General features: G+C 38.4%; 2 protein-coding genes across 4 annotated transcripts; one reads left to right on the top strand and one right to left on the bottom strand.

Moving 5' to 3' along the window:
- The first annotated feature begins 8 nt into the window (after positions 1-8).
- On the top strand, positions 9-16,421 carry LOC139949988 (U11/U12 small nuclear ribonucleoprotein 25 kDa protein-like). Of its 3 annotated transcripts, none has more exons than XM_071948602.1 (5): positions 9-91; positions 2,052-2,486; positions 3,184-3,289; positions 15,348-15,419; positions 16,284-16,421. In XM_071948602.1, exons 2-5 carry the CDS (start codon positions 2,183-2,185, stop codon positions 16,333-16,335), a joined length of 534 nt encoding a protein of 177 aa, XP_071804703.1. In that variant the 5' UTR covers positions 9-91; positions 2,052-2,182; the 3' UTR covers positions 16,336-16,421. The 3 variants fall into 3 exon arrangements, with proteins under 3 accessions (XP_071804703.1, XP_071804702.1, XP_071804704.1); XM_071948601.1 differs by having other exon boundaries at positions 13-108; XM_071948603.1 differs by lacking the exon at positions 9-91 and adding an exon at positions 490-518.
- LOC139950044 (uncharacterized) lies at positions 8,298-12,361 on the bottom strand. Its single transcript, XM_071948675.1, has 4 exons — positions 12,304-12,361; positions 11,743-11,970; positions 9,943-10,128; positions 8,298-8,590 (listed from the first exon to the last, which is right to left on the bottom strand). Exons 1-4 carry the CDS (start codon positions 12,359-12,361, stop codon positions 8,298-8,300), a joined length of 765 nt encoding a protein of 254 aa, XP_071804776.1.
- Positions 16,422-25,267: the final 8,846 nt, after the last annotated feature.

Below are 25,267 nucleotides of genomic sequence, written 5' to 3'. Positions count from 1 at the left end.
TTATTTTTGGGGGCTGAACATGTGCAGATGATCAACGGTGGCAGATCGCCTTTTTTTTTTAGTTCGACATGACAAGTTGTTCCCGAATCAGGTAAACATCGTACAAGTGTAAGTGTGGTAAATCAATGTAAACATAATGAGCGACTGCTTATAGTTTTAGAATGATAAGTTAATACTAATTAAAAGTTATTGAGAATGAGAGGGGAAGTCAAGTTTGCCTGCTCAAAAGTGTTGTGCTCAAACTCCCCCTACAGCCAAAGTGCTGCACTCACTCACACTGTGAGGGAACAGTGAGTACAGCACTTTGGTTGTGTGAGTTTGAGCACAGCAATTTTGTTGCAGTAATAATTGACAGATACAGATACACAGTGACAGTGTGCAGTAATATGAGTCACACTGTATCTGCGTTGATATCTGCAACAAACTCCTCAACATCAATAGGGATTATGAAGTTGCATGTGTCATGGGTGTTGTGTGCAACTGCAACATGTTCCAAAAAGATAGATCATCTAGTCTAGGTAGGTAGAGCAAGCTGTTGCCTAGCTGTGCTGAACATTTGTTTTGGCTACCACAGATTGACAGTCAGAGGTGTTTTTTCTTTCTTTTAAGTTTTAGTGTTTTTTATTATTATGCATCTGCAAGCACGATCGATTTGCAAATGGTTTTAAGTAAAATTGTTGTAGGTGAGTTTACTTATTATTAAAACAATTCTGGTCTAAATCAAGTTGTAGAAACCTGTACGTGCAACAAGTCTAAATAAAAAAGTAAGCTGCTGAACAAAAGATCATCAAGGCTGAACTCTATTGATCAAGGACTGTATTACTCCTAGAACTATGAGGTTTGTTCCGCAATCGTGGAGACGATAGCGAAACGAATCTCATGGAATCTCATGGTTCTAGGAGTTCAGGTGTTTTTTCTTTCTTTTAAGTTTTAGTATTTTTTTTTATTATGCATCTGCAAGCACGATCGATTTGCAAATGGTTTTAAGTAAAATTGTTGTAGGTGAGTTTACTTATTATTAAAACAATTCTGGTCTAAATCAAGTTGTAGAAACATGTACGTGCAACAAGTCTAAATAAAAAAGTAAGCTGCTGAACAAAAGATCATCAAGGCTGAACTCTATTGATCAAGGACTGTATTACTCCTAGAACTATGAGGTTTGTTCCGCAATCGTGGAGACGATAGCGGAACGAATCTCATGGAATCTCATGGTTCTAGGAGTTCAGGTGTTTTTTCTTTCTTTTAAGTTTTAGTATTTTTTTTTATTATGCATCTGCAAGCACGATCGATTTGCAAATGGTTTTAAGTAAAATTGTTGTAGGTGAGTTTACTTATTATTGAAACAATTCTGGTCTAAATCAAGTTGTAGAAACATGTACGTGCAACAAGTCTAAATAAAAAAGTAAGCTGCTGAACAAAAGATTATCAAGGCTGAACTCTATTGATCAAGGACTGTATTACTCCTAGAACTATGAGGTTCGTTCCGCAATCGAGGAGACGATAGCGGAACGAACCTCATGGTTCTAGGAGTAGGGACTTTATAGGGACCATGGTTTCATGTTCTTTTTAAAATATTCACTAACTCAACCTTTGTTATTAAAATATTAGATTAATTCAGTCAAATGCTATTTTCTTGTACTTTAAAGGAAGGTTACAGAATTGGTAAGAAACAAAAGTCGTGATGATCACAGATTTACATAAAACTTACACGGTCTGATGATGATAGTATTAAAACATCCCTTGAAATATTTCTGTTTGAAATGATTTATTTGATGAGAAATAATTTTGCGTTTGGAGTTTATTGCTCGGTGAGCATTTTATTCATTTTTGTTTTGGCATTGATGCAATGCAAAATGTGTAATCGGTTTTTCACTTTCTCTCTTGACCCAGATGGCTGATCGATCTCAAACTTGCAGGTTTGTCAGTTTATGTTTAGGGTGGATCACATAAAGTGCTTACACTGCCAGCAACTGTTTTGTTAGCAAAAACCAATTCTGTATTGTTGCTGTACTACAAATCTAACTACTACTTCCTTGCTTACTTTCTTGCAGACTGATCATAGGGTACAGGCTTCATCATGAATGTCTTGCAATCCTGAGCTAAGTGAGAATTCTTCTCGAGGAGAGAAACCTAACAGCAGATCTTGCAATCAAAGACTAAGAGTCTCAAGAGATCATCAGTCATGGAAGCTGATCCATCGACCACGTCACTGCCTACCGACATCCAGGACCATGAACTATTGGAACCTTCTGTAACGAACACACAACAGCTCACAGCCATTGACACTATCATAACCCAAGAGGATCTGACCCACAAGCAGGCAATGGAGATTGTCCATGAAGGACTGAGCGATGTTCTGGATGGAGATCCACTCTTGAGGGATCTCCCTGCCGGTGTAACCTCAGAGGAAGTGGCCTTGCAGATTGCACTCGAGTACGGACAAGCTATGACGATGTGCATCCAGAAGTTCACAGGAGAAATTATGCGTAAGATAAATACGAGTAGAATTGACCCCTTGCCTGATGCGCAGCGCACATATACAATTTGAGAGTTTTGACAAAGACAACAAGGACAGTATTTCTTTGTTCACATTGTTGGTGGACAGCATTTTGGGTTTGCACGTAGCACAACTCAACGTGCAGTCTAGTCTGGCACCCTGTGTGTGAATGCAGACTCCCTGTGTGGAGAGTGTGGATATATTGTTTTCTTGACACTTATGCCCTGGGGCAAATTTCATAGAGCTGCTTTTTAGAGCACTAAGTTTGCTTTAAAAGCACGAAAATAACTTGTTTATTTTACAAAGGTTACTGGCCAAAACTCCATGCAATATACATACTTTTAATTGCATAAAAATGTACATATGTAGCTGCTGTTTACTTAGCATACCAATTGAGTGGAGTCTTGGTCGGTATCTCATTTTACTATTAAAGCATGGATTTTTTAAAGCTTTTTAAGCAAAGTTTGTGCTTTAAAGCAGCTCTTTGAAATTGATCCCTGGTCTTCGCCTTGGTGCCCCTTCAAAAAATGTTTTAGAGATTTTCCAATAGAAGTGCCCTTGGCAAAATGTTATGACCTTGGGCTCTCAAAGTTGAAATTCCAGGCCTGATATCAACTCTGGAAATCAATGTGCCATTGAAATGAATTAATTAATTCTGATGATAATGTATTCCTTTTTCTCAACAGCTATTGTAGTATTACAAGGTGCTAGAGTACAGGATCTGAAGCAAGCTATTCAACGTTACGTCACATTGAATGAGGACAGGAAAGGAACTCAGACCAGTATCAGTTGGTAAGTGCCCAATTGTATAGAGTTCTGATGTGTCTGTTCAGCAGATTGTGGGTTCAAGTCCCAGGCGTGACACTCGTGTCATTATTGCCGAGTCCTTAGGATGGGACGTAAAGCCGTTGGTCCCGTGTGTTGTGTCATGCACGTAAAAAAAACCAGTGCACCTATTAAAAAGAGAAGGGGGTTCGTCCTGGTGTTCTTGGTTTGCACATTGCATATTGCACCATAACACCCTGTCACAAAAATGCTCAAAAGTTCAAACGAAACACCCTAAGGTCTTTGCACCTGGTTCCATTCAAAAGTATTGAGCTATGCTTCATGCAGATTGCTACCACTCATCTCATGCTCAAGGTTATGCAACATTTCTAACAAACACGAACTAACAAACCAATTTTATTTTCAGTGCTTTATTTACCATACATTTGTGGTGATAAATTAAGATACACGTGGAACACTTCAAATTTACTCTATAGTTTTATAACTTTACATAATAAACAATAAATGAATAAAAAAGGAAGAAGAAAAATAGATCTTTGATCATTTTTGTAACTAATATAATTAGATGTTATTGTAACATTTATTTTGCATTTAAAAAAAAAGAAAAATTGGAAAGAGAACTGCAAGGCTTCATTTTAAGTTTGAATGTCCACGTTTTGAGCCCGGTGTCTTTGAATTCTACCAATTTGATATTGTAATTAGAATGTTGCAAGGTCAATTGCTAGCCAACAATAATTTACATCCACTATCACCCAAAAAATATAGCCTTCTTTCTCGAAAAACAACGCCACTTCAGAGGGAGCTGTTTCTCACAATGTTTTATACTATCAACCTCTCCCCATTACTCGTTACCAAGTAAGGTTTTATGCTAATCATTATTTTTAGTAATTGCCAATAGTGTCCACTGCCTTTAAGGTTATGCAACATTCCTGACAGAATACAAATAAACAAACTGAGTTGATTTTCTGTGCTTTATTTGCCATTACATTTGTGATAATAAAAAAATTAAAAAAGAATTTGCGTTAACAAAAAATTCAGAAAAACAACTGCAACTACTTTTAAAGTCACCTGGAAATAGAATTTTTATTTTTTCAAACATAAGAGTATAATTATGTTTAGTAACAATAAAACATTTTTTTAAGGAATTGTTTGTTACGATTTATATGTTAAAAGTTGTTTTGGGGTTGACTCCGCCTACCCCTTTGTGTGATGTCAATCGAGGCAGACTTTGCCTTGATCTGTTGATGAGTAGAGTAAACATATGCAAGTCCAGGTCGTGAGCTTGTACGTTTCCAAAAAGGTTGTTTTCTTGCATTTTCCGGCAATGCCGACCAAGCATATATTGCTGCTGGATGCAGCAAAACAACTAAAGATGGGGTCAGTCTGCAAGGCTGGTCAGACTAGAGCAATAGTGCCTAGTGACCAGTCCGACGTCTTTTTTAGCGGTGTGCAGCATTTTCTCTTCAAATATCGCGCCTCATTTGACGTCACGAACAGCTTCCTCTCAGGTCGGGGCCTACTCTTAAATTTGTAAATAAGATGAACTAATTTTTCAGAACCTTAGTTAACTGTTTATTCACATTCCACTCATCAAAACACATAATAAAAAAAATATTAGTGACAAAAGCTTTATTTTGACCAAATACCAATTCCAGGTGATTTCAAGAATTCATTTTAATATTACGATGTTTATGCATTCCCCAAGCAGGGTTTCATGAATCTAAACATTGATTACATTTAATAGATGTTAAACATGCATTGAGGATAAAGATTATTAATTTTTGTTAACCCTTACACCAATGTGTGTAAGCACGTATGTATTCTCAGTACTTTCCCGAGTCCTGTGAAAAAAATCACGGGAAAATTTAATATCTTTTATAGCAGTGCGCATGTGGTACCCGCTATATGTGTACTATAACATAGGATTCAAACTGCCTCTAATCTCGGTGGTCTAGTTGGTAAGACACTGCTCTAGAATTGCAAGGTCGTGGGTCTGAATCCCTCGGGAAAGTACTGACTATCACAGTGTGTACAAACATCAGTGTAGGGGTTAAACCATATTAATAAATACCTTGGATGGTTTCAAGTCTCTGATTGGTCAAAACCCGGTCACGTGTGGGAGTGTTAACGGTGGTATAAAGACCGGCTTTGGAAAATAGCGAATAAGTGGCCACTAAATCAGCATACATTGTGTAAACCTTGCGCGTTGCACTGTATCGCACGCTTATTTATATCCCTGTTAGTTTCATTGCAACTAACTTCGCGCACTTACGCGTACGCGCGTGTATCAACTTTGAGTGCGCGCGTGTAACATGTGCACGCGTATGAACTGACTCCGAGCTCATGCGCGCGTTTTAATGCACAAGGAACAGCTATCGTCCAATCATTTGCCTCCTTTGACCCCAGTGAAGGCGCTGAACAGATCATTATTTAAAAGAGTCACTGGTCTCAAAGATCAGTAATGTGATTAACGAACGAAAGAGATGGGAACCATCAAAAGCTCAAATATGGCCCCTGAACATGTCTGGAAGTACCGCCGAGAGAAAAGTAAAAAAATTTGGACAATTTTAGCCGTTTAATTCGCGTAAAAAGGTATTTATTAATGGGAATAACAGTGTTCGTACCCGGTCTTCACTGCGTGGTAATGACCTTGGTCGGTGGCTGGCGCTGTTAACGGACCTCGCCTCCGGCTCGGTCCGTTTACAGCGCCAGCCACCAACCCGGTCATTACCACGCAGTGCGGCTCGGTCCGTTAACAGCGCCAGCCACCAACCCGGTCATTACCATGCAGTGAAGACCGGGTACTCGCACTGTTATTCCCTAATTAATATTTATAACATAAACAAAATATACATACGTGATAGACTTGATTAGAAAAAAACAAGTTATTGTTTTCGTTGTAAAGTTTAAATGTCCCTGTCTTGAGCCCGGTGTCTTTGAATTCCACCAATTTGATATTATAATTAGAATGTTTCAGAATTAATTGCTACACAGAAATTATTTTCCATCCACAATTACCACTTTCATTAGTTGAAGATTTTACCAAATAAAAAAATTAATTCAAGTGTTCTAATATACAAGTACATGTCAGTTCAATTACAAAAATTAAGTCTCTACTTAAACAAAAAGGAACAGAAGTTCACCTTGAAAATCAAACTAAAGTTCTTAAAATCACAAATATTTACATCTTTGAATCTTTAACATTGACAGACAAAGTTAGGTATTGACATTTTTAAAGACACTGGACACCTTTGGTAATTGTCAAAGACCATCTTCTCACTTAGTGTATCTCAACATATGCACAAAATAACAAACCTGTGAAAATTTATACTCAATTGGTCGTCAAAGTTGCGAGATAATAATGGAAGAAAAAACACCTTTGTCATACAAAGTTGTGTGCTTTCAGATGCTTGATTTTGGGAACTCAAAATCTAGTTTTGAGTTCTCGAAATCAAATTCGTGGAAAATTACTTCTTTCTCGAAAACTACGTTATTTCAGAGGGAGCCGTTTCTCACAATGTTTGATACTATCAACAGCTCTCCATTGCTTGTTACCAAGTTATGTTTTTTGCCAATAATTATTTTAAGTAATTACCAATTGTCCATTGCCTTTAAAGGGAATGTAAAGTAAAGGTTTGTGGTAACACCATGTAATGATAATCTATCAATGAGTTGATATACTTGATAATAACACTCTTAAAATAAATAGCAATAAAAACTTTTGGTAATAGCAGTTTATGGCAGCTTCATATAGTAAATTTATTTGACTTTAAAGCCATTGGACCCTTTCGGTAAACAGTGTTGTCCAAGGCCCACACTTTGTGTACCACAACTTCTATATTACATAACAAACCTGTGAAAATTTAGGCTCAATCGGTCATCGGAGTCGGGAGAAAACAACGGAAAACCCCACCCTTGTTTCCGCGCGTTTCGCCGTGTCATGACATGTGTTTAAAATAAATCCGTAATTCTCGTTAACGAGAATTTATATTGTTTTGCTGTTTTCTCAAAAAGTAAAGCATTTCATGGAGTAATATTTCAAGAGTCTTTCACCATTGCCTTCTGTAAACCCTGTAAGTTATTTGTAAATCTGTGAACATTGTTTTTTTTTTTTAACCGAAAGGGTCCAATGGCTTTAAAGTAATGTGGTTATGCAAACAATTTCTAAGTTTTTATCCTCTAAAACCTGTATCTGAGAAGTGTCACTTTCAGTTACATTGCTCAGATTGTGCGTTCATCTTTTTGGATTGATGGTATGAAAATACTTTTTTTATGGGAATAAAACAATGAAACGGTTCCAAAAACCAAAATGTATCCTTTAACAAAGGAACCAATGTTCACCTCGAAAAGTACAAGGGTGAATCTAGATCATTGTTATATACATACCTAGTTTGAAGACACTGGACACTAATGGTATCTGCTAAAGACCAGTGTTCTCACTTGGTGTATCCCAAACATATGCATAAAAATAACACACCTGTGAAAAATAGAGCCCAATTGGTCTTCGTAGTTGCGATATAATAATGAAAGAAAAAACACCCTTGTCACACGAAGTTGTGTGCTTTCAGATGCTTGATTTCGAGACCTCAAATTCTAAAATTGAGGTCACTTCAAAGGGAGACGTTTCTCACAATGTTTTATACTGTCAACCTCTCCCCATTACTCGTTACCAAGTAAGGTTTTATGCTAACAATTATTTTGAGTCTTTAACAATAATGTCCACTGCCTTTAATATTAGCGTATTGACATTTTCTTGAAATCTTAAATCACACTGGTTAAAAATTGATGTTTATCCTTGGGGTCCTCAGCAAATATTGTGTCTAACAAGAAAGCACTAAAATACAATTCCAAATCAATAATATCTATTTCCTTGAAAACCTGTTGATGTTGTTATCATTGTGTTTCACTTTGGTAAAAAAAACATAATCTGATGAATTCATTAAGATCCATAATTGCAGGAGACATTAACTGATAATTTCACCAGTAAATTTTCCCAGCACTTTGTTTCTTTGCATTAATCAGATAAGAACTGTGGATTGAAATCACTAATACATGGCTCAGTGAAAATGATCTCAGCCTCAGTTAAGGTTACAAAACTGACAAACCAGCTGGGCTGAGGTGGAGATGTGACGTCATAGGTCAGAGTTGAATCTGGCACTCCTTGGACTGCCACCTCGAAGCGACCGTTAATGTATGTCATTATAACTGGTACTCCAAGGTAGTTAACGCTCTGCACTTGAACTTCTATTAAATGCACTTGAGAGAGGGATGACAATTTCAAGAAGATCCCAAAATCTGCGCCCAACTCTACATTCAAGTAATATCATGACAATGTCATTATTTTATTAAACGTTGATAAACAATAATCAAAAGAAAACGAAGAAGGCTTTAGTATTTATCTTACTCCTTTCAGAGTAATTTTTATCGAGCAGCGTGTAAGTATCTTTTGGTTTGCCGTAATGCCATGTGAGTCCTGTATTAAAGACCTGTCTTGCTTTATATTCAACTACACCAGAGTAGACTATCGGATTTCAGGAGACTTCTCAGTTCTGAGAGGTACTGTCTGCTTTTTAACTACATGTACATGTACTTCCTGATGATGGCTAGAGCAAGCTGGTCAAAAGATTAATTCATAAATACCCCAGACAGTTTCTCTACTCCTATTGGTGGAGAGCGCGTCACGTGGGGGTGTTTAAACGGTTGATAATGACCTGTGTTTATAACCGGCTGGCTTCCGCATGTCAGGCGCGCAAGATTATCATGCAGAACGCAATTCATAGCAATTAGTAACAGCACGTAATCTACTTCTAAGCGCGCGCGCGTAATCTATATCTAAGCGCGCGAGCGTACACACAACCCATGCGCAACAGACTCTTCACAAATATTTCAAACCACGAATTTTCAACTGTCAAACTGCTGTAATTGTATTTTTTAAATGTTTTTTTTAACAAAAGGGCATTTATGAATGGGAATAAAAGAGTAGTGACATATTCTTTAAACGTTCGTTTAAAACCTTGCAGGTACGTTGCCGTGGATGCGCTTAAATCACACGGCATTCGACCTTGCCGGCTTTAAACGGCTGTGTAAGAACTCTTTGCTACCCTTTTGTTCCCTTATTAAGAACTCACTCCAAGGTAGTGTTCAGTTAAATACTGGTCCTCTATAAGCTAAAGTAGCAGTAGTCCCAGTCGAACTGAGGAGTCTCCCGCAAAAATCCACAGAAATCATTTCCATGCTACATGTAGTAGATTATAAAAGCAAGTTCTCTATAGAAAAAAATTTACCTGGCAAGTAAACACACGCATGGTTTACCGCAAACCAGATATAATATATTACAATCTGCTCGATGAAAATCAAATAATATTGTGTGTGAAAATATTTAAGCTAGATGATCGATAACTATTCAGTTCAATCTAACTCTCAGTGAATTTGACAAATAGGGCTGGGTTGACTCTATCATCATTGGGACCTGCATTGCATTACATTTTAAACCGACTTCAATGTAAAAAGGACATGGTACAAGAGTGCTAAGATGAGGGTATATATAATATGGTTTTTTCCACTCAGTAGTGACTTTCATATAGTGCTAACTGTTTGAGCTGTTTTGATGGATTTTGGTTGACCTTAGAGAATGTCAAACTTATTTATTTGATACTTACCTATGCCATACAACGCTTCAAGACAACCAGGCCCATTGGCAGAAAAGCACACATCAACCACATAGGCATCTGTGTTGACTGTGAACTCTAGTCGCATTGGTGACGTCATCGGCAGCTGAAGCGCCATGAGGCCCTGAAACCGATACGTATTTTGAGCACAGAGTGAAGTTCCCTCAAATGTTGTTCCTGAAATAAAGTTGAATTAAAACCCTGGCGTTTACAGCATTGGAGAGTTAGGTATCAGTTTTTTTTTTTTCCCGAAATTAAATTATAGCTTTTTTATCATAATAATAATAACAACAACAACAACAACAACAACAACAACAACAACAACAACAACAACAACAGCAACAGCAACAGCAACAGCAACAGCAACAGCAACAGCAACAGCAACAGCAACAGCAACAGCAACAGCAACAGCAACAGCAACAGCAACAGCAACAGCAACAGCAACAGCAACAGCAACAGCAACAGCAACAGCAACAGCAACAGCAACAGCAACAGCAACAGCAACAGCAACAGCAACAGCAACAGCAACAGCAACAGCAACAGCAACAGCAACAGCAACAGCAACAGCAACAGCAACAGCAACAGCAACAGCAACAGCAACAGCAACAGCAACAGCAACAGCAACAGCAACAGCAACAGCAACAGCAACAGCAACAGCAACAGCAACAGCAACAGCAACAGCAACAGCAACAGCAACAGCAACAGCAACAGCAACAGCAACAGCAACAACAACAACAACAACAATTTGGGGGGCTAATCATCCTTACTCGCAGCTAAGAGCTGAATTGCGAAGGACGCGGCTACAACGTGTTCGAGAAGCAGGCATGCAAGGGCGCATTCAGCTGCCAGCCAAATCAACCCATTATGACCACGGAGCACAGCCAAGATCGAAAGTGTTTGATTTTTTCCTGAGGGAGGAAAACCGGATAGTCTGGAAAACCCTCGTGGCACAGCAGAGAACCAACGCACAACTCAACTCACATATGGCCCCGACCGGGAATCGAACCGGGGTCACCTTGGTGAGAGGCGAGCGCCTTACGCACAAGCCAACCGTGCCATAAAATGGCCGACCATGTGAAGTCAAAGTAAAAGGAAAACCATGCAATTTCGAGGCATATTTGTGTGGATCATTATTCTACTTTGAAAACATCTCTCTAAGCATATCGATTTCATAACAAACGGTTTTCAACGCTTTTCATGGACCAACTTGACCGATCCAAGGCAACTCGTCCCTTTAAATGTAGGGCAAGTTGCAGAACAGAATTGACCTGGTAATGGGTCGGCATGCACCGCACAGTCATTTCCAGGTCAAAGTGATCCAATTTGGGGTCAACGCTCACCTCAATCTGAGTCAAAGAGATTGTAGCGACTTGGGGTCATGTTGATCCCAAAAGGTGGTCATGGAGACTTGAAATGAATGCGTTAAAGCCTTATGAAGCAATTAGATGCGAGCATGACACAGTAATGCACAGTATTTTTATATGTTAAATATTCAAGTTAAATAATAACAGGATAACTCTGCTTATTTGTCCATCCCAAACTACCGATTGAAAATACAAAATTAGGGGAACATATTTTTCAGACAAAAATGCCCCCACCCGAAAAAAATAGATAAATAAATAAATAAATAAATAAATAACTAATTTTGTAAAAGTGTCCTCCCATGTCCAAAATTATTCAGGACCATAACAGAGTTAATTTTCTACCGTTTTTAGTCAATTATTGAGAAAAGTTAGTCCTGTCAATTTTGGTATTATCAATCCTTTAAACTTTAAGATAAGAACTTCCTACCACTTGGATCCTCTGTGTAGTCAGGTGACTGTATAATCTGGCCCTGTTCATTGATGGACACACTACTTCCTCCAATCATTACTTCATACGGCTTCATTTGAGGCTTCATGTTCACTCCGCCCAGACGAAACTCAGTGCATTCACACGGTCTCTGCTCGGCTAGTGACCAGCCGTATCGCTTAGTAGCTGGATCCTGTTCTTGGCCAACGTAACACACACATCCGTTAACTGCAATCAAACAAATACAATTCATAAGCGAGTTTGTTTTATGCGGATGGACATCACTGAACAAAGGAATAATTAGAGTGAATAACTTTTACTTGAAAAGGACCTCAAATACTATTGATGATGAAGCAGCAAAAATCATACGTTCATCTTCAAATCAATGTTTTTTTTGTAAAAAACTTGCAGAATGATTACGTACAAAACTTTTTCTTATAAGCGCATTCTCTCTCACGAAAACGAAGAAAAATAACCGTTTTTTTTTCAAAACAATACACCAGAAATACATGAAGAGCACTGAATTTTGCTTCAATAAAAAAAGGTAATGCGTATATTTACCTTCTATGGTAGCTGCAGCAATGAGTAAGAGAGTCAGTGTTGGTAGAAACAGGGCCATGTCGAAGTCTGAAACAGTATTTCTGTACCCAAGAATAACAGTTAATTCATTGCGCCTTGATCAACAATGTCATGACCATCAACTGTTGTATGTAACATTGTTTGCTTCATCTGTAGTTGTTGACACACACACTCTGTCATCTGACCAATCGGCGACTGACACTGACTTGCTGAGTAAAAGTAAAAACAGCCATGACAAAAACCTGTGGCTCAGATTCATCTGAAACATGTTCTTTGGTGCAAGGGATGAGGGAAAAGAGATTAAAAATAGCCTCTTTTGTGATGTTGCTTTTTTTTAATAAGTAACCTTGGCCATCAGCCACTGGTTAAGACATCTAGGACAAAATATTAGAAAAGGTTTTTCATCAAATCTTTAAACTGATTCATTCTGCCCATTATGTATGTAATAATAAAATAATAATATTTTGAGTTCTATAGCGCTGTTTCACTCCTGAACGGGTGTCTCAAAGGCTAAGCGCCTCAAATTATTACCCCTGGTCACTGGCCTTAAAGGAACACGTTGCCTTGGATCGGACGAGTTGGTCTATAAAAAGCGTTTGTAACCGTTTGTTATAAAATGCATATGGTTAGAAAGATGTTGTAAAAGTAGAATACAATGATCTACACAAATATGCCTCGAAGTTGCGTGGTTTTCCTTTTACCTCGCCGACTAACACGGTCGGCCATTTATGGGAGTCAAATTTTTGACTCCCATAAATGGCCGACCGTGTTTCTTCGTGACGTAAAAGGAAAACCGTGAAATTCCGAGGCATGTTTGTATGGATCATTATATTCTACTTTTGGGTTATCTTTCTAACCATATGCATTTTGTAACAAACGGTTTCAAGCGCTTTTCAAAGACCAACTCGTCCGATCCAAGGCAACGTGTTCCTTTAATTCACTCCTTAAAACTTCTTAAACCATCTCAGCTCCCTGGGGAGTATACAGCCTCGTGCAACAAATGCACTACTCGGCTAAATCAATCACAAGAACCATCTCTGCCCTCACAGGTCCCCATTTACCCCTGGGTGGAGAGAAGCAATAAAAGCTAAGTGTCTTGCTCAGGGACACAAGTGTCACGACCGGGATCGAAGACACACTCTGCTGAACAGAATCAGCAGAGCTTGAATTCTCCTTAAGAGTGTACTGCAGTCCTCATTTAAATGCTTACTTCAAACAGTTTATACAGCACACTACCTTGTAGAGCAGGAAACAGTTACCCTTGGCTTACAAAATACCTTCTGATGGCAAACTGGGATTATTATTGTCTTTTGTTCATTTTCTCACAGCTCACTACTGAAGTAGATGTACATACATTTGTGTATATCAATGCCCATAAAGTTAAAACCTTTACTCAACTGACTTTCAATTGCAGCATTTGGCAGTCTGAAATATATTATTCTTAATTTTATCATAAACTCATTTGGACCAATTGTACATGTACACGTATGAGGCCCATCATTACAAATAGTATTCAATTGGTACAAAATTTGTGGCTCAGATTCATCAGAAACACGATCTTTGCTGGAAGGGATGATGGAGAAGAGATTAACAATAGACTCTATTGTGATAGTGATTTTTTTAATAGGCAACCTTGGCCATCATGGGCTGTTGTCACGTTCTGGTTAGGTCAGGTAGGCCTACTGGTTTTAATTTTCCAACAGTTAAGATATCTAGGACAAAAAATGAGAAATAGTCTTTCATCAAATCTTAAATTCAATATCTTTATCCTGTTCATTGTGTTGTGTTATCAACCTGCAAAAGAATTGTGCAGTCCTCTTTCTGTAAAGGCAGTGGACACTATTGGTAATTACTCAAAATAATTATTGGCATAAAACCTTTCTTGGTGACGAGTAATGGGGAGAGGTTGATGGTATAAAACATTGTGAGAAACGGCTCCTTCTGAAGTGCCATAGTTTTCAAGTAAGAAGTTATTTTCCACGAATTTGATTTCGCGACCTCAGATTTAGAACTTGAGGTCTTGAAATCAACCATCTAAACGCACACAACTTTGTGTGGCAAGGGTGTTTTTTTCTTCTTTCATTTTTATCTTGCAAGTTTGATGACCGATTGAGCTCAAATTTTCAAAGGTTTGTTATTTTATGCATATGTTGAGATACACCAACTGTGAAGGCTAGTCTTTGACAATTATCAATGTCCAGTGCCTTTAAACAGTTTCTACAGCATTACCTTGTACGCGCAGGAAACGGTTACCCTTAAATGGCTTACAATAAAAATTCTGATGGCAAACTGGGATTATAATGTCTCTCTGTTTGTTTTCTTGCAGCTCACTAGCAATATCTTACTTTCATTTATAATTACTTCATTTTCTTGACAGTTTTTGTGACAGTTCACAGAGTAGACTTCTGGACCCGTCGTTTAATGTATGTCGTTGTGGTAGCGTTCTGACTCTATTCCTAATCTCCCCGAGATATTCTCGCGAGACTGCTGGCCTCGCGAGACTACTACTCTCACGGGGAGTAGAAGTCGACAACCAGCAGTTTGCGCGAGAGCAGTGATCTCGCGAGAGCACCGCCACAACTCGACTATCTCACCACGGCAGACCATTAACGACTTGTCTACAAGTCTATTCACAGAGCTGTTATTTATATCACATGTGAATATATCCCCATGTGACGAAGTCTTCAACCAATCAGAGTGCACAAAACCTCTTTGAGGTTATGCTATTCTCAGCCACAGGCCTGATTGGCCCAATAAAGCTGATAAGCTGAAAATACTGCTAAGCAAATTTCTTTGCTAATCAAAAAATTAGGGGGGCACCTTTTGCAACAATGTAAACTGTATGGAGTTTTGGCTCGTTACCAATTTCTGTTCAGCAAGATTTTTCTGTGCTTAGCAAGTTTATATGCTTACAAATCAACTTGATGAAATTGGGCCTTGCTTTTATCATGGCGGCCCAGCCCCATTGTCAAGCCAATGATCTTTCTCTAAAGCAACAATTTGTTTGTGTTTTGTTTTCTTTGTAGGAAATATGTCTGGCGAACTTACTCCCTCTACATTGATGGTGAGCAGCTTGATAAGAACAATAAACTCAAAGAGTAAGTGTAATGACTGTAACTGCTGACTGTCAATATGTACTTTTCTATTGTTGTCCACTGTGACCATACTCAACTTTTCTACTTGCTGTAGGCCTAATCTGTGACTGTTTGTTATTATCAATCAAGTTTCAGATTGTTTTGGATTTTCCCAACTTTAGGAGCATTATTGTCTCTCTCTGACGTTTTACTTGCTTTGCATACTTCAACAATTCATACCTTTTTTCCTTAAAAACTTCTAGTTTCAATTTGTGTTGAAGTTGTTGGTCTGTAGATCTTCTGTTATGTAACCCTCGTGGTTTTTAATTGTGGAAGTGACTTAAATCTTTTCTTCTGGAATTAAAATTCTTTACAAAAATAAATATCAAAAAAGTTGATGGCGTGAAGTTTGGGCCCTAGCAGAGTCAAGGCTTTTCTCCAAAGCTTTATGAGAAAGACCCTGCTAGGTTTGAAATGTCAGGCCATTAACTTGTTTTTGCATTTATACGATACATGTAGGTCCTTATATATATGCAGGGAATAGATGCACTCCCTGTCATGCACTCTCAAGATTAATGTTTTATGACCTAGCCCAACTTTCGCATGGTTGTAAGGTTTTATTTAAACAGTACAACAATGGTTGTCCTTTCATACAAGGTTTATTTTGTAAAATGTTACAACTGTTAAGTTAATAAATGTGTGAAAGGGGCTTTATTTGTAGTGTTGTGGCCTATTTTGTTATATTGGGCATCTCATTTGCCTTAAATTCATCCCACCTTCAACAAATGTTACTAAGTACATGTACTGTGCAGTTGAAAGAAATGCTAACTAAATGGATTTAAAACTTGAATTGTAATTAGTCATGTTCTTTTTATTTCTTTTAATCAGATATGGGATCAAAAACAAAGACATAGTTACGTTTGTCAAAAGGCAACGATAGCGATGATGACAACACATCAGCCAGCAAATATCATTGTTCTTTTGTGAGGAAACAACATCTCCAAAAACACCTTCATGATTTCCGGGCTGCTTCCTCTTGTGTGGTTTTAATTCCAACACGTTGCAAATGGATTTATTCATGAAGAACTAACTACTGGAGAATGGCACGAATACTAGCAGGACGCCAAAGCAGCTTCTTTCCCTTCTCAGCCGATTCTCTTTGTTGTTCCCACAACAGAATTACAGGACTATTCGTACCAAAGGTATTAGAAAACAAAACTCAAATGAGTATTTATTTTTCATATTAACAAGGACAACTACATACAGTTGAAACAAAAATAACAATGGGTATAATTATGAAAAAATGGATGCAACATAATTTAACATTAAAATGTGTTGCTCAACATTTCACAAATAGTATCAATGACTAGCCAACATGCAGGGAAAATGGTTTAAAGCATAATGTTTGATGAGCATGAGGGCAATGTCTTTTCCTGAACACCATTGACTGACACACTCTCTTCATTATTATCAATGATGAAATCTTTTCTTGCAATAAATTTGCCCTTTGTCTTCAGACTTCTATTTTTAATTTTTGTTTATATTATTGACATCCAACAGCGTATAACGCCATTCTCAGCTTTCATTTAAAACAGATAACATTGTGTATATATATATATATATATATAGGGCTAGATAGCTCAGTTGGTAGAGCGCCGGCACGTTAAACTGGAGGTCGTTGGTTCAAATCCCTCTCTAGTCAATTTTTCTTTGTTCAACTCAAAATCATTTAAAAATGTACCCAGTCAGTTTCCCTTGTGGTTTATTGTTTGATATATATAATTATATATATATATATAGTTGAAAACTACAATAACACAATAACTGATAAAAAACATTAATTGAATATATAAAAACAAGTACACCAAACCCACATAAAACAGACTGTTGCACCAACAAGTACACAAACACACATAACACGAACATGATTTGAGCTCTTCTTCCTTATGTGATTTGGCCATGAATATGCGGCCCTCTGGTGTGGTGTGTTAACCGTCATTGTGAATGAGGCACTTCTTGAATACGTCTCGCCTTGTGGTTTCATATCTTTCCTTAATGTCTGTTGTGTTAACAGTTACTCTTGCTATGAGTAGTAAGACTTCTTATCTCAAACAACTCATACTTGACACTCTTCCTTTTCTTTAACTAGAAATTGAAGGAGAGCTGGAAATCTGTCCGAGCGATTGGCTTAAGATTTTTCATCATAAAGGGACCTGGACTACTCTCTACTCACTATGGGGGTAATCTACGCTCTATGTCGCCAACTACTCTAGTGTTAGAAATCTCTTGCTCTCTTTTCCAATATTTGTGAGGTTGCAACTCCTCCCAACAATGTCGACTTACTCAACAAACTGCCTGTCGTCACCATCTCTGACTGGTTTAATCTTCTCAAAATCTTGCATGATAGAGTCCGCCATCTCGATGGGATCACTTGCGTTAGAACTACTGGTGTATTGACCACTTGGTCTGCTGCTCTCTCTGCCTCTGTTAGACCTTCAAGCTCCGGCATGTTAGCCTTGTTCGCTTCTCTTCTGAAAAGGTTTTAGTGACAATAGCCATCACTGCATAAAAACTGAATTGCAACTATGATACAATATTTTAAAAAGATTAAAAGGACATCATTAAGAGAACAACAATTTATATACAAATATTATTATATAAAATTCACAAGCAAAAAGGGGAGTAAAATTAAACAGCAACCACACACCTTTGGCAAGACACACACCACACCAGCACACACATAAAGGAACAAAAACGCACGTACACATTGAACTAAACAAAAACAGTAATTTACAAGAACTCTGCAACACAAACAAGACCAAAAGAGCTTTATAAAAAGGAATGCAATACAAAAATAATTAATATGGTACAAAACTCAGAAAAGGGTGGGTAGCTTGCTTCTCCATGGTTAGCTCTCCAACGCTCTATCTTATCACGCCATTTGCCCTCCAGATGGAATGGTAACTTCTCTACCAAGAGGATTCTCACTGGCGTAAATAGTACACCTAGACTCGGAGTTGTGGGACAAGCTGCCTCAACTTTACCAAGAAAATCAGAAAACTGTCTCAAACCTTGAGCATCTCTGGGGGATATCTTGGGCCACTGACGAAGCTTGCTGATAAAGGCGGTGCTCACAACGCTGCTATTACCATATCTCTCCGCCAATACATCTCTAGCTTTCACATAGGCTTCATCGGTACCAATTAGCATGTAGTGTTCCACCAATTGCTTTGGTTTTCAGCTCATCACACGTACTGGTTGAGATAATTCAACTTGGTGGTTACATCTAGGGGCTGGTTGCATGTCTATCAATGGGCTAAATGAATTTCTCCACAGGGGGTATTGCAGGGGGTCACCATTGAACACTGGAACAGAAATCTTCGGGAGTTGACTGGATATAATAAGCCGTTTATTGACATCATTTTGGATCATGCTGGCCTCGGTTAGCTGTGTGATGCACTTTTCTAGTGGTGATACTTTAGGACTGAATGATGCGACATCTGGATTGAATAAGATTGATGCACTTACTTCATGATCATCATCAGCTGACGTACTCTCTTGCATCATCTGCTCTGGTTCCGAGTTTGACTTGGGCATAGACAGAACTTCCTTCATTACGGCTCCATCGACCAACGGACTTACGTTGACGGGGGAAGGAGAGGGATCTTGTGACTTGAAGAACTTCTCCAGATCTTTGTCTGCCTCGGGAATATCTTGTAGGGCCTGCTTTGATGTGTCACAGTCACGGTGTTCGATTTCTGCATTCCAGAATACACCGAGGTGGGCTTCTTTCTCAGCTAGAGCTTTCTTCAGTTCGAGTTGATGAAGCTTTTCTTGGTGCTTGAACTGAAGAATTTCTGCTTCTTTCTCTTGTTCTAATTGCTGGAGTCGAAGCCGTCTTTCTTCATCCACGAAGAACAATTTGGCTTTTAGTGAAGCCTCTTCTTTCTGCCGATTTAGTTTGGCTGACCTAATTGAAAAAGATGAGCTGCACACAGATTGAGATTGATTACTTATTACTTGTGAGGCTCGGCTGGATTTCCCGGAACTACCAGAGGTGACGGATGCATTTTCAATTCTTAATTGCTCTACTTGCTGCAGATATGTCATTTCTCCTCTGGCGTCACACTCAAATTGATCCCAATCTGTGTGGTCTCTGTCGTTTTGTTGTTTCAATTTGTGTATGTCTTCGTCACCAGTCATCATAAAATACAGAACAGCATATATCTCCTTTACTTCATCCCAAATTACTTGGGCACGGCTGAACTCTCTCTTCCATTGAAATAAACTATCGGTTTCGCCTTTCAAGTGGAGCACCCTTCTTCTTTGACGTGCGAGTTCCGACCTCTTTTGGCTTAGCTTTCTCCGGTATGAATCTACTTGGAGGGATATACCCTTTTCCGTCAAGGTTCTCTTGCTTCACCACTCAACTAAACTTCTCTGTCAACACCATCAACTTTCACTGTTTACTGGAGCAATCCGATGACTTACTTTGATTATAATTGTGGCTGCCTCAGGACTCACTTGTGCCCTGAGGAGTTTCAAACTAACTTTTCCTAAACTTCTGAGGAAGAATTACACCCAACAAAAGTGTGCCCAAGAGACTACTATTCACGACTGCTCCACAAAAAAAACCAAACACAACAAACGGAACGCAGAGGCACTTGTCAAATTGTCCAGATGTGAAGTAGAGTAGAAGAGATTATAATCTTGAAATTTAATTGATAACAAGAAAAACTAACAAGAAACTTGCATAAAGTACAACAATAACAATAAATGGAGCTGTTTGTAAACAATGCTGAAACTGTGCTGTTTGAGTAGATACAAAAATGAACTGGTTATAATGTTTTTTTTTCTGCTGATAAACGGAAGAAATGTGAATAATGATTCTTCATCAAAGTCATCATATTGGCTGATCATACTGGAATTAGATTTGACTTGGATATTCTTCAAAACATATATTATATATCTTCAGATGATAGCTTGCCATCCCATTGTACGGGTTCGGCAATCTCTTGACTTCTTTTCTTAATGCTTATTGCCAACGCCATACAGAAATCTTCCTTTCTACCATGATGGACTTTAGTTGCAATATTTGAGCCAGTTCCTTTTCTTGTGAGTGGACCCTTCTGGTAAGACTCTTGTAGGCTTTTGCCCGACCATGTTCTGGTGATCTGTTTTCTGCTCTCACTCTGAGTGACATGGAAGACAGAGAATTAAGGCCTACCCGTTCGAATTTGCCTTTGATTAGGTACAGCTAATTCTTCTACATCAGTGTCAGAGTAAGCGTCGGGGTCTTCATTACATGTCGCCTTCATCAACGTGCTCATTTTCTTCCTCAGCATTTCTATCATTTTGGCAAAATGCCTCTATTTCTCCTTGGTTGGACCCCTCCAGTCAGGGTTTCAACACATTTTCTTTTTAGATTTGAAAATTCAATTTTCAGTCTCGAATTGTACTTCATCACTGACCGTGCCCTCACGATCTTGAAGATGTCCCCCACCAAATAACACAATGCCTTCCTAAAGTTACTTGGTTTTATAAAATGGTTTTCAATGGTATATCCCTGATTTGTGAGATATATATCAAAATGCTGCTAGCCATTATTTTTTCTTCTATTATCTTGTCCCAGATATAGCAGTGCTTTATCAATTTCGATGAAGGTTTAAGTTTGACTGGTTGTTCCTCGTCCATGACCTCACATTGACGCTTCTCGCCCTTTTGCCGTTTGTCGATGCTCTTCTTCTCTTTAGGAGCAGCCTGTGCCTCCAAGCGGCTTACACACCGGGGCTGGCACCTCCTCTTCCAGCAAGGATAATGAGGGCTCCAGTAGCGCCTCCGTCACCTTGCTCACCAACCGAACGTTTGGCTGTTTGTTCCTCCTCCATGTCCCCCCGTGGACGCTTCTTACCCCGTTGTGGCTTGTTGGTGCCCTGCTTTTCCTTAAGAGTATCCCGTGCCTCCGCCCATATTTCGGCATCCTCTAGGCCCCTACTCACCGTCACTCGCCTGGTCTCCCTTGTCTTGTCCCTTCTGTCCAAATGTTGCCTTTGTGCCAATTCCCTCTCTATTTCAAGGGGCACCATATCTACCTCATGGGACTGGTCTCCATGATTCTGACGGTAGTGTCTTCTTTGTTGTCCTTCCTTGCACTCCTAAAGGTGCACCGCTTACACCATGATTGATGATCCACCTGCCTGTGGTGAGGCTAGTCCTGTGCCGGAACAAGTTGGGGCACTCCGGGCAATTTTTCATTCATGGATGTGGTCTCTTTGACTCTTCGGTAGTCTTCCGCAGATTATCCTTCCTCGAACTCCTGAAGGTTCACCGATTACACCAAGCTTATAGCTCTGGCCCATGATCCACCTGCATGTGTCCGGTGAGGCTGGTCCTGTGCCGGAACGAGTAGACTCCGGGCAGCTGCACTTTTTTTCTTTCTTGTTCCTGCATAATTTCAATCAATTCGGCCGATAATGCAAAATTTCCTTTTTCAGTAAATCAATCATTTGATTTATTGGTATGGTGGACGTTGAGCTGAAAGGCATCTATGGGGGCATCTGGGGTCTCTGTCGAGGATGCTTCTGGAATAGCTAGTGTCCTCAATAGTCTCACTGAGGACAAAGTGAGCTCTTTCTTGGGTAGAGGTTGTCTGGTCCACTTCCAACTGATGGCAGTACCTGCCGTAGTTGTCCTTCCTTCAGTAAACCGATCTGACCTGCAACACTTTGCTGCAATGCTAGCGTATCCTCTATACTGTTTTCATCCTTGGTGGTTTCAAAAAGCCAGATCAACGTTTTCTTCATTCACTTTTCCAACTGTTGGAGCTGCCCTCCTCAAAATGTGTCCTCAGATTGGTTATGCTGATTGATTGACTGCCAATCTTGCATTCTTCTTGTGAGGAGTGATGAGTGTTCTTGTTTAGGCCTCACATACATCTTTGATATTGCCATTGCTTTCATATCTTCCCCCTGCATGAACCAATATTAACGATGACTAGTTGTTCATCCCTTCGCAGCGAAGACAGAGTTGTGATGTCAAATTCCTTCTCATTCACAGGAAGTTTATATGAACCAGCCTCTAATTAAAAAAATTGGTTTGAACCAATCTGTTGAATCTTGGGAAAGAATATCCTTACATAGATGAGAGCGGTATATACTGAATTTAAGTCATAATCTCTATAAGAGAAGGTACATGTATAAGTTTGAAAATCACTCTTAAGATTATATTAATGGCAAAAGAAAACTACTTTTTTAGAAGTACAGCAGTCTTTGATACTACTCTCTTAATGTTAAAGAGTGAAAAAGCACTCTTTGAAGAGCCATATGAAGGGCAACTCTTTTTCAAGTAGTTTTCCACTCTTTTAGATTGGAGTTTGCATCTTTTTTAGTGATTTTTCACTCTGTACTGGAGTGAAACCCCTCTAAAAGAGTGAAATAACCACCAGTCTTTTTGAAGAGCCATATGAGGGACAGCTCGAAATGTAAAGAGTGGTGTTTTTCACTCTTTTACATTTAGAGAGTATCCAGGCGTGATATCCTTCCTACTTTAGTCAGATTTTTTTATTTTTTGCCCTTTGGAAGAGTCTTGAGATAATTCAATGTTGTTTTCAATTTTGTTTCCCTTAGGACCAAACTTCATGCCTAATAGTATAATCGTAAATCATTTTTTTTTAAATCAATTCTCTTTGAGGTGATGTGGTTTTGGAATTTCCTTTTCCCCAAAACGTCTGAGAAGCGTTACGTAACAGTTCTCAGATTGTATATTCCAATTGCAGATTATTATTCCTGCGTGGACAAAATCGTTTTGTATATCTCAAAAGCGTTAAAGTTCCACAGGTTAATGTTATTGTACGACACATGTTATCTGTGGGTGTGTTCGTTTAGCTTCCCTGGGTCGACCCCGGTGTGTGACGTTGTTTTTTTCCAGGACGAACGTGTGCAGATAATTACCCACGTTCGTCCTGGAAGAAAAAAAGCCACACACCGGGGTTGACCCAGGAAAGCTAAATGAACGCACCCTGTATTAATGTGATGGGCTCTGCAAACATGGGTCACAAGGGGGACAATTGACTCATTGGGTTTTATACATGGCTGAAAAGAGCATACAACAAGTATGATGTTTGGTTCAAAAGTTATGACCTTTTGAAAAATAGATTATGTCACAATCTGAAAATAAACCATACTGGGGAAACAGCCAGTTTCATAAAAACATCAACTATTGATGTCAAGGGGAGGAACATAAAGTGCATGTATATTTAACTTTATCAGAAAAAAAAGTTTTCTTTTCAGAAAATGTGAAAATATAGACCCTAAAGAAGCATAAAACCACATAATAAAAAAAAACACTCGACAACCCTGTAGTGGAAAGTGGGTTGTGCAACAAGCGACTCAATTTTGTAGAGCCTGTCACATTTTATAAGATTGAAAAAACAATCAACTGATATCCATAAAATAATTGGAACGATATACATGTACCAAAAGATGGTCTATGTCTTACAAGTTCTACTGTCTGACCAGAGTCATAATCCTCCAATAATAAGATTTTGAATCACTGATGCAGTGATAAAAAAAAATGCATCTTCGTAGTTCACTGTCAACCGTCCTACTATAATCAGTCTTATTGTAAAACAGTGGGACAAGGTTTAAAAAAAATACCAAAATGAGTCTATGTTTACAGTTTAATTTGTTTTTATTATGTTTACTCATTTAAATAAAATATGTAAAAAGAACTTATTGTACATTGCATTTTTAATTAATTGTAAATAAATGTACACTTTATTCATATAATAATTATAGTTTGTGTCAAATGTGTGTTTCTAAAAAATCTAAAGGCACTCTGCCTTTTATATTATTTTCAAACAAATTTTTGTCTCATAAAATTTGAATTTTTCAAAAAAAAAAACAAAAAACTGATAAACAAGCAAAGAGGTGTGCTTTTGATGCACAGTGCAGCCTGAGCAGATACTTAAAAACCACGAGGGAAATTCTGACTGGGTTCATTTGGGATAATTTTGGGTTGAACGTGACGTTGACTGTACCTGAACCTGCAACCTCAGATAGAAGGTTAGGCCTACAGATTGAATGTCTTCTGGCACCCAACCTAAGAGATATCGACAAAGGAGCCTATTTAAGATTGGGACTTTAATGATAGCTCAGTTGGTAGAGAGCCGGCATGGTAAGGTTGCAAGATTAAGTCACAATTTCTTTTCAACCCAAAATTATATTAAAATTAAGTTAAATGCTTTGAGCTTTTCAAAAGATAGTATCCTCAGAAAGTGGGGGGGGGGGGGAATGAAGTCTCTAACTTCTGAGAAAAAATTTGTTAAAATTTCTATTTTGTTTGATATCCTTTTCTAGTGCAATTTTAAACATGATGCCATCAGATATTATTCCAAACAAGGGTCGCACAAACGCTCCAAAGAAGAGTTTTTGCACATCAAAATTTTCATTTTCAAATACTGTTTTGACTGAGTTACAGAAATAAACTGAAACAATAAACTCCTTGTATAAAAGTTATTCAGAGCACAGGTATTAAAAAAAAAAAAATCAACTTTAAGGGTTAAACACAGTGGCATTGTAGATCGTTTTAGAGACACTAAAACGTTCTAAATTGCCAATGTGTTTGATACCCTTAAAGTTGAATTGTTTTTGTGTGAAATACATATAAGTAATTCGAGAAAACTGTCTGACCCCCCGACCCCCCCCCCCCCTAATTTTTAAAATTTGTTCCCCAATGACTAACACAGCCCAAATTTTTACAGGTTTAATTTTTGTCAGCTCATTGCTCTAGAATACCTTGATTGTAGCTCACGAGATAGTCATACCAATTATTAAAAATTATTCCTTGATGCACACCATTTTTTAAAAACACTT

This window comes from Asterias amurensis, chromosome 17 (assembly GCF_032118995.1).
Source record: "Asterias amurensis chromosome 17, ASM3211899v1".
Lineage (NCBI taxonomy): Eukaryota > Metazoa > Echinodermata > Asteroidea > Forcipulatida > Asteriidae > Asterias > Asterias amurensis.
This window is presented reverse-complemented; position numbering and strand designations above follow the sequence as displayed.

What these genes read in the sequence shown, in the direction of transcription:
- LOC139949988 (XM_071948602.1), top strand. Translation starts at nt 2,183, where the DNA reads ATGGAAGCTGATCCATCGACCACGTCACTGCCTACCGACATCCAGGAC. An exon ending in ACTCAGACCAGTATCAGTTG is followed by an intron (nt 3,290 to 15,347) that starts GTAAGTGCCCAA and finishes TTTTCTTTGTAG; the next exon opens with GAAATATGTCTGGCGAACTT. An exon ending in AAGAACAATAAACTCAAAGA is followed by an intron (nt 15,420 to 16,283) that starts GTAAGTGTAATG and finishes TCTTTTAATCAG; the next exon opens with ATATGGGATCAAAAACAAAG.
- LOC139950044 (XM_071948675.1), bottom strand. Translation starts at nt 12,361, where the DNA reads ATGGCCCTGTTTCTACCAACACTGACTCTCTTACTCATTGCTGCAGCT. An exon ending in TGCTGCAGCTACCATAGAAG is followed by an intron (nt 11,971 to 12,303) that starts GTAAATATACGC and finishes GTTTGATTGCAG; the next exon opens with TTAACGGATGTGTGTGTTAC. An exon ending in TGAAGCGTTGTATGGCATAG is followed by an intron (nt 8,591 to 9,942) that starts GTAAGTATCAAA and finishes ACTTGAATGTAG; the next exon opens with AGTTGGGCGCAGATTTTGGG.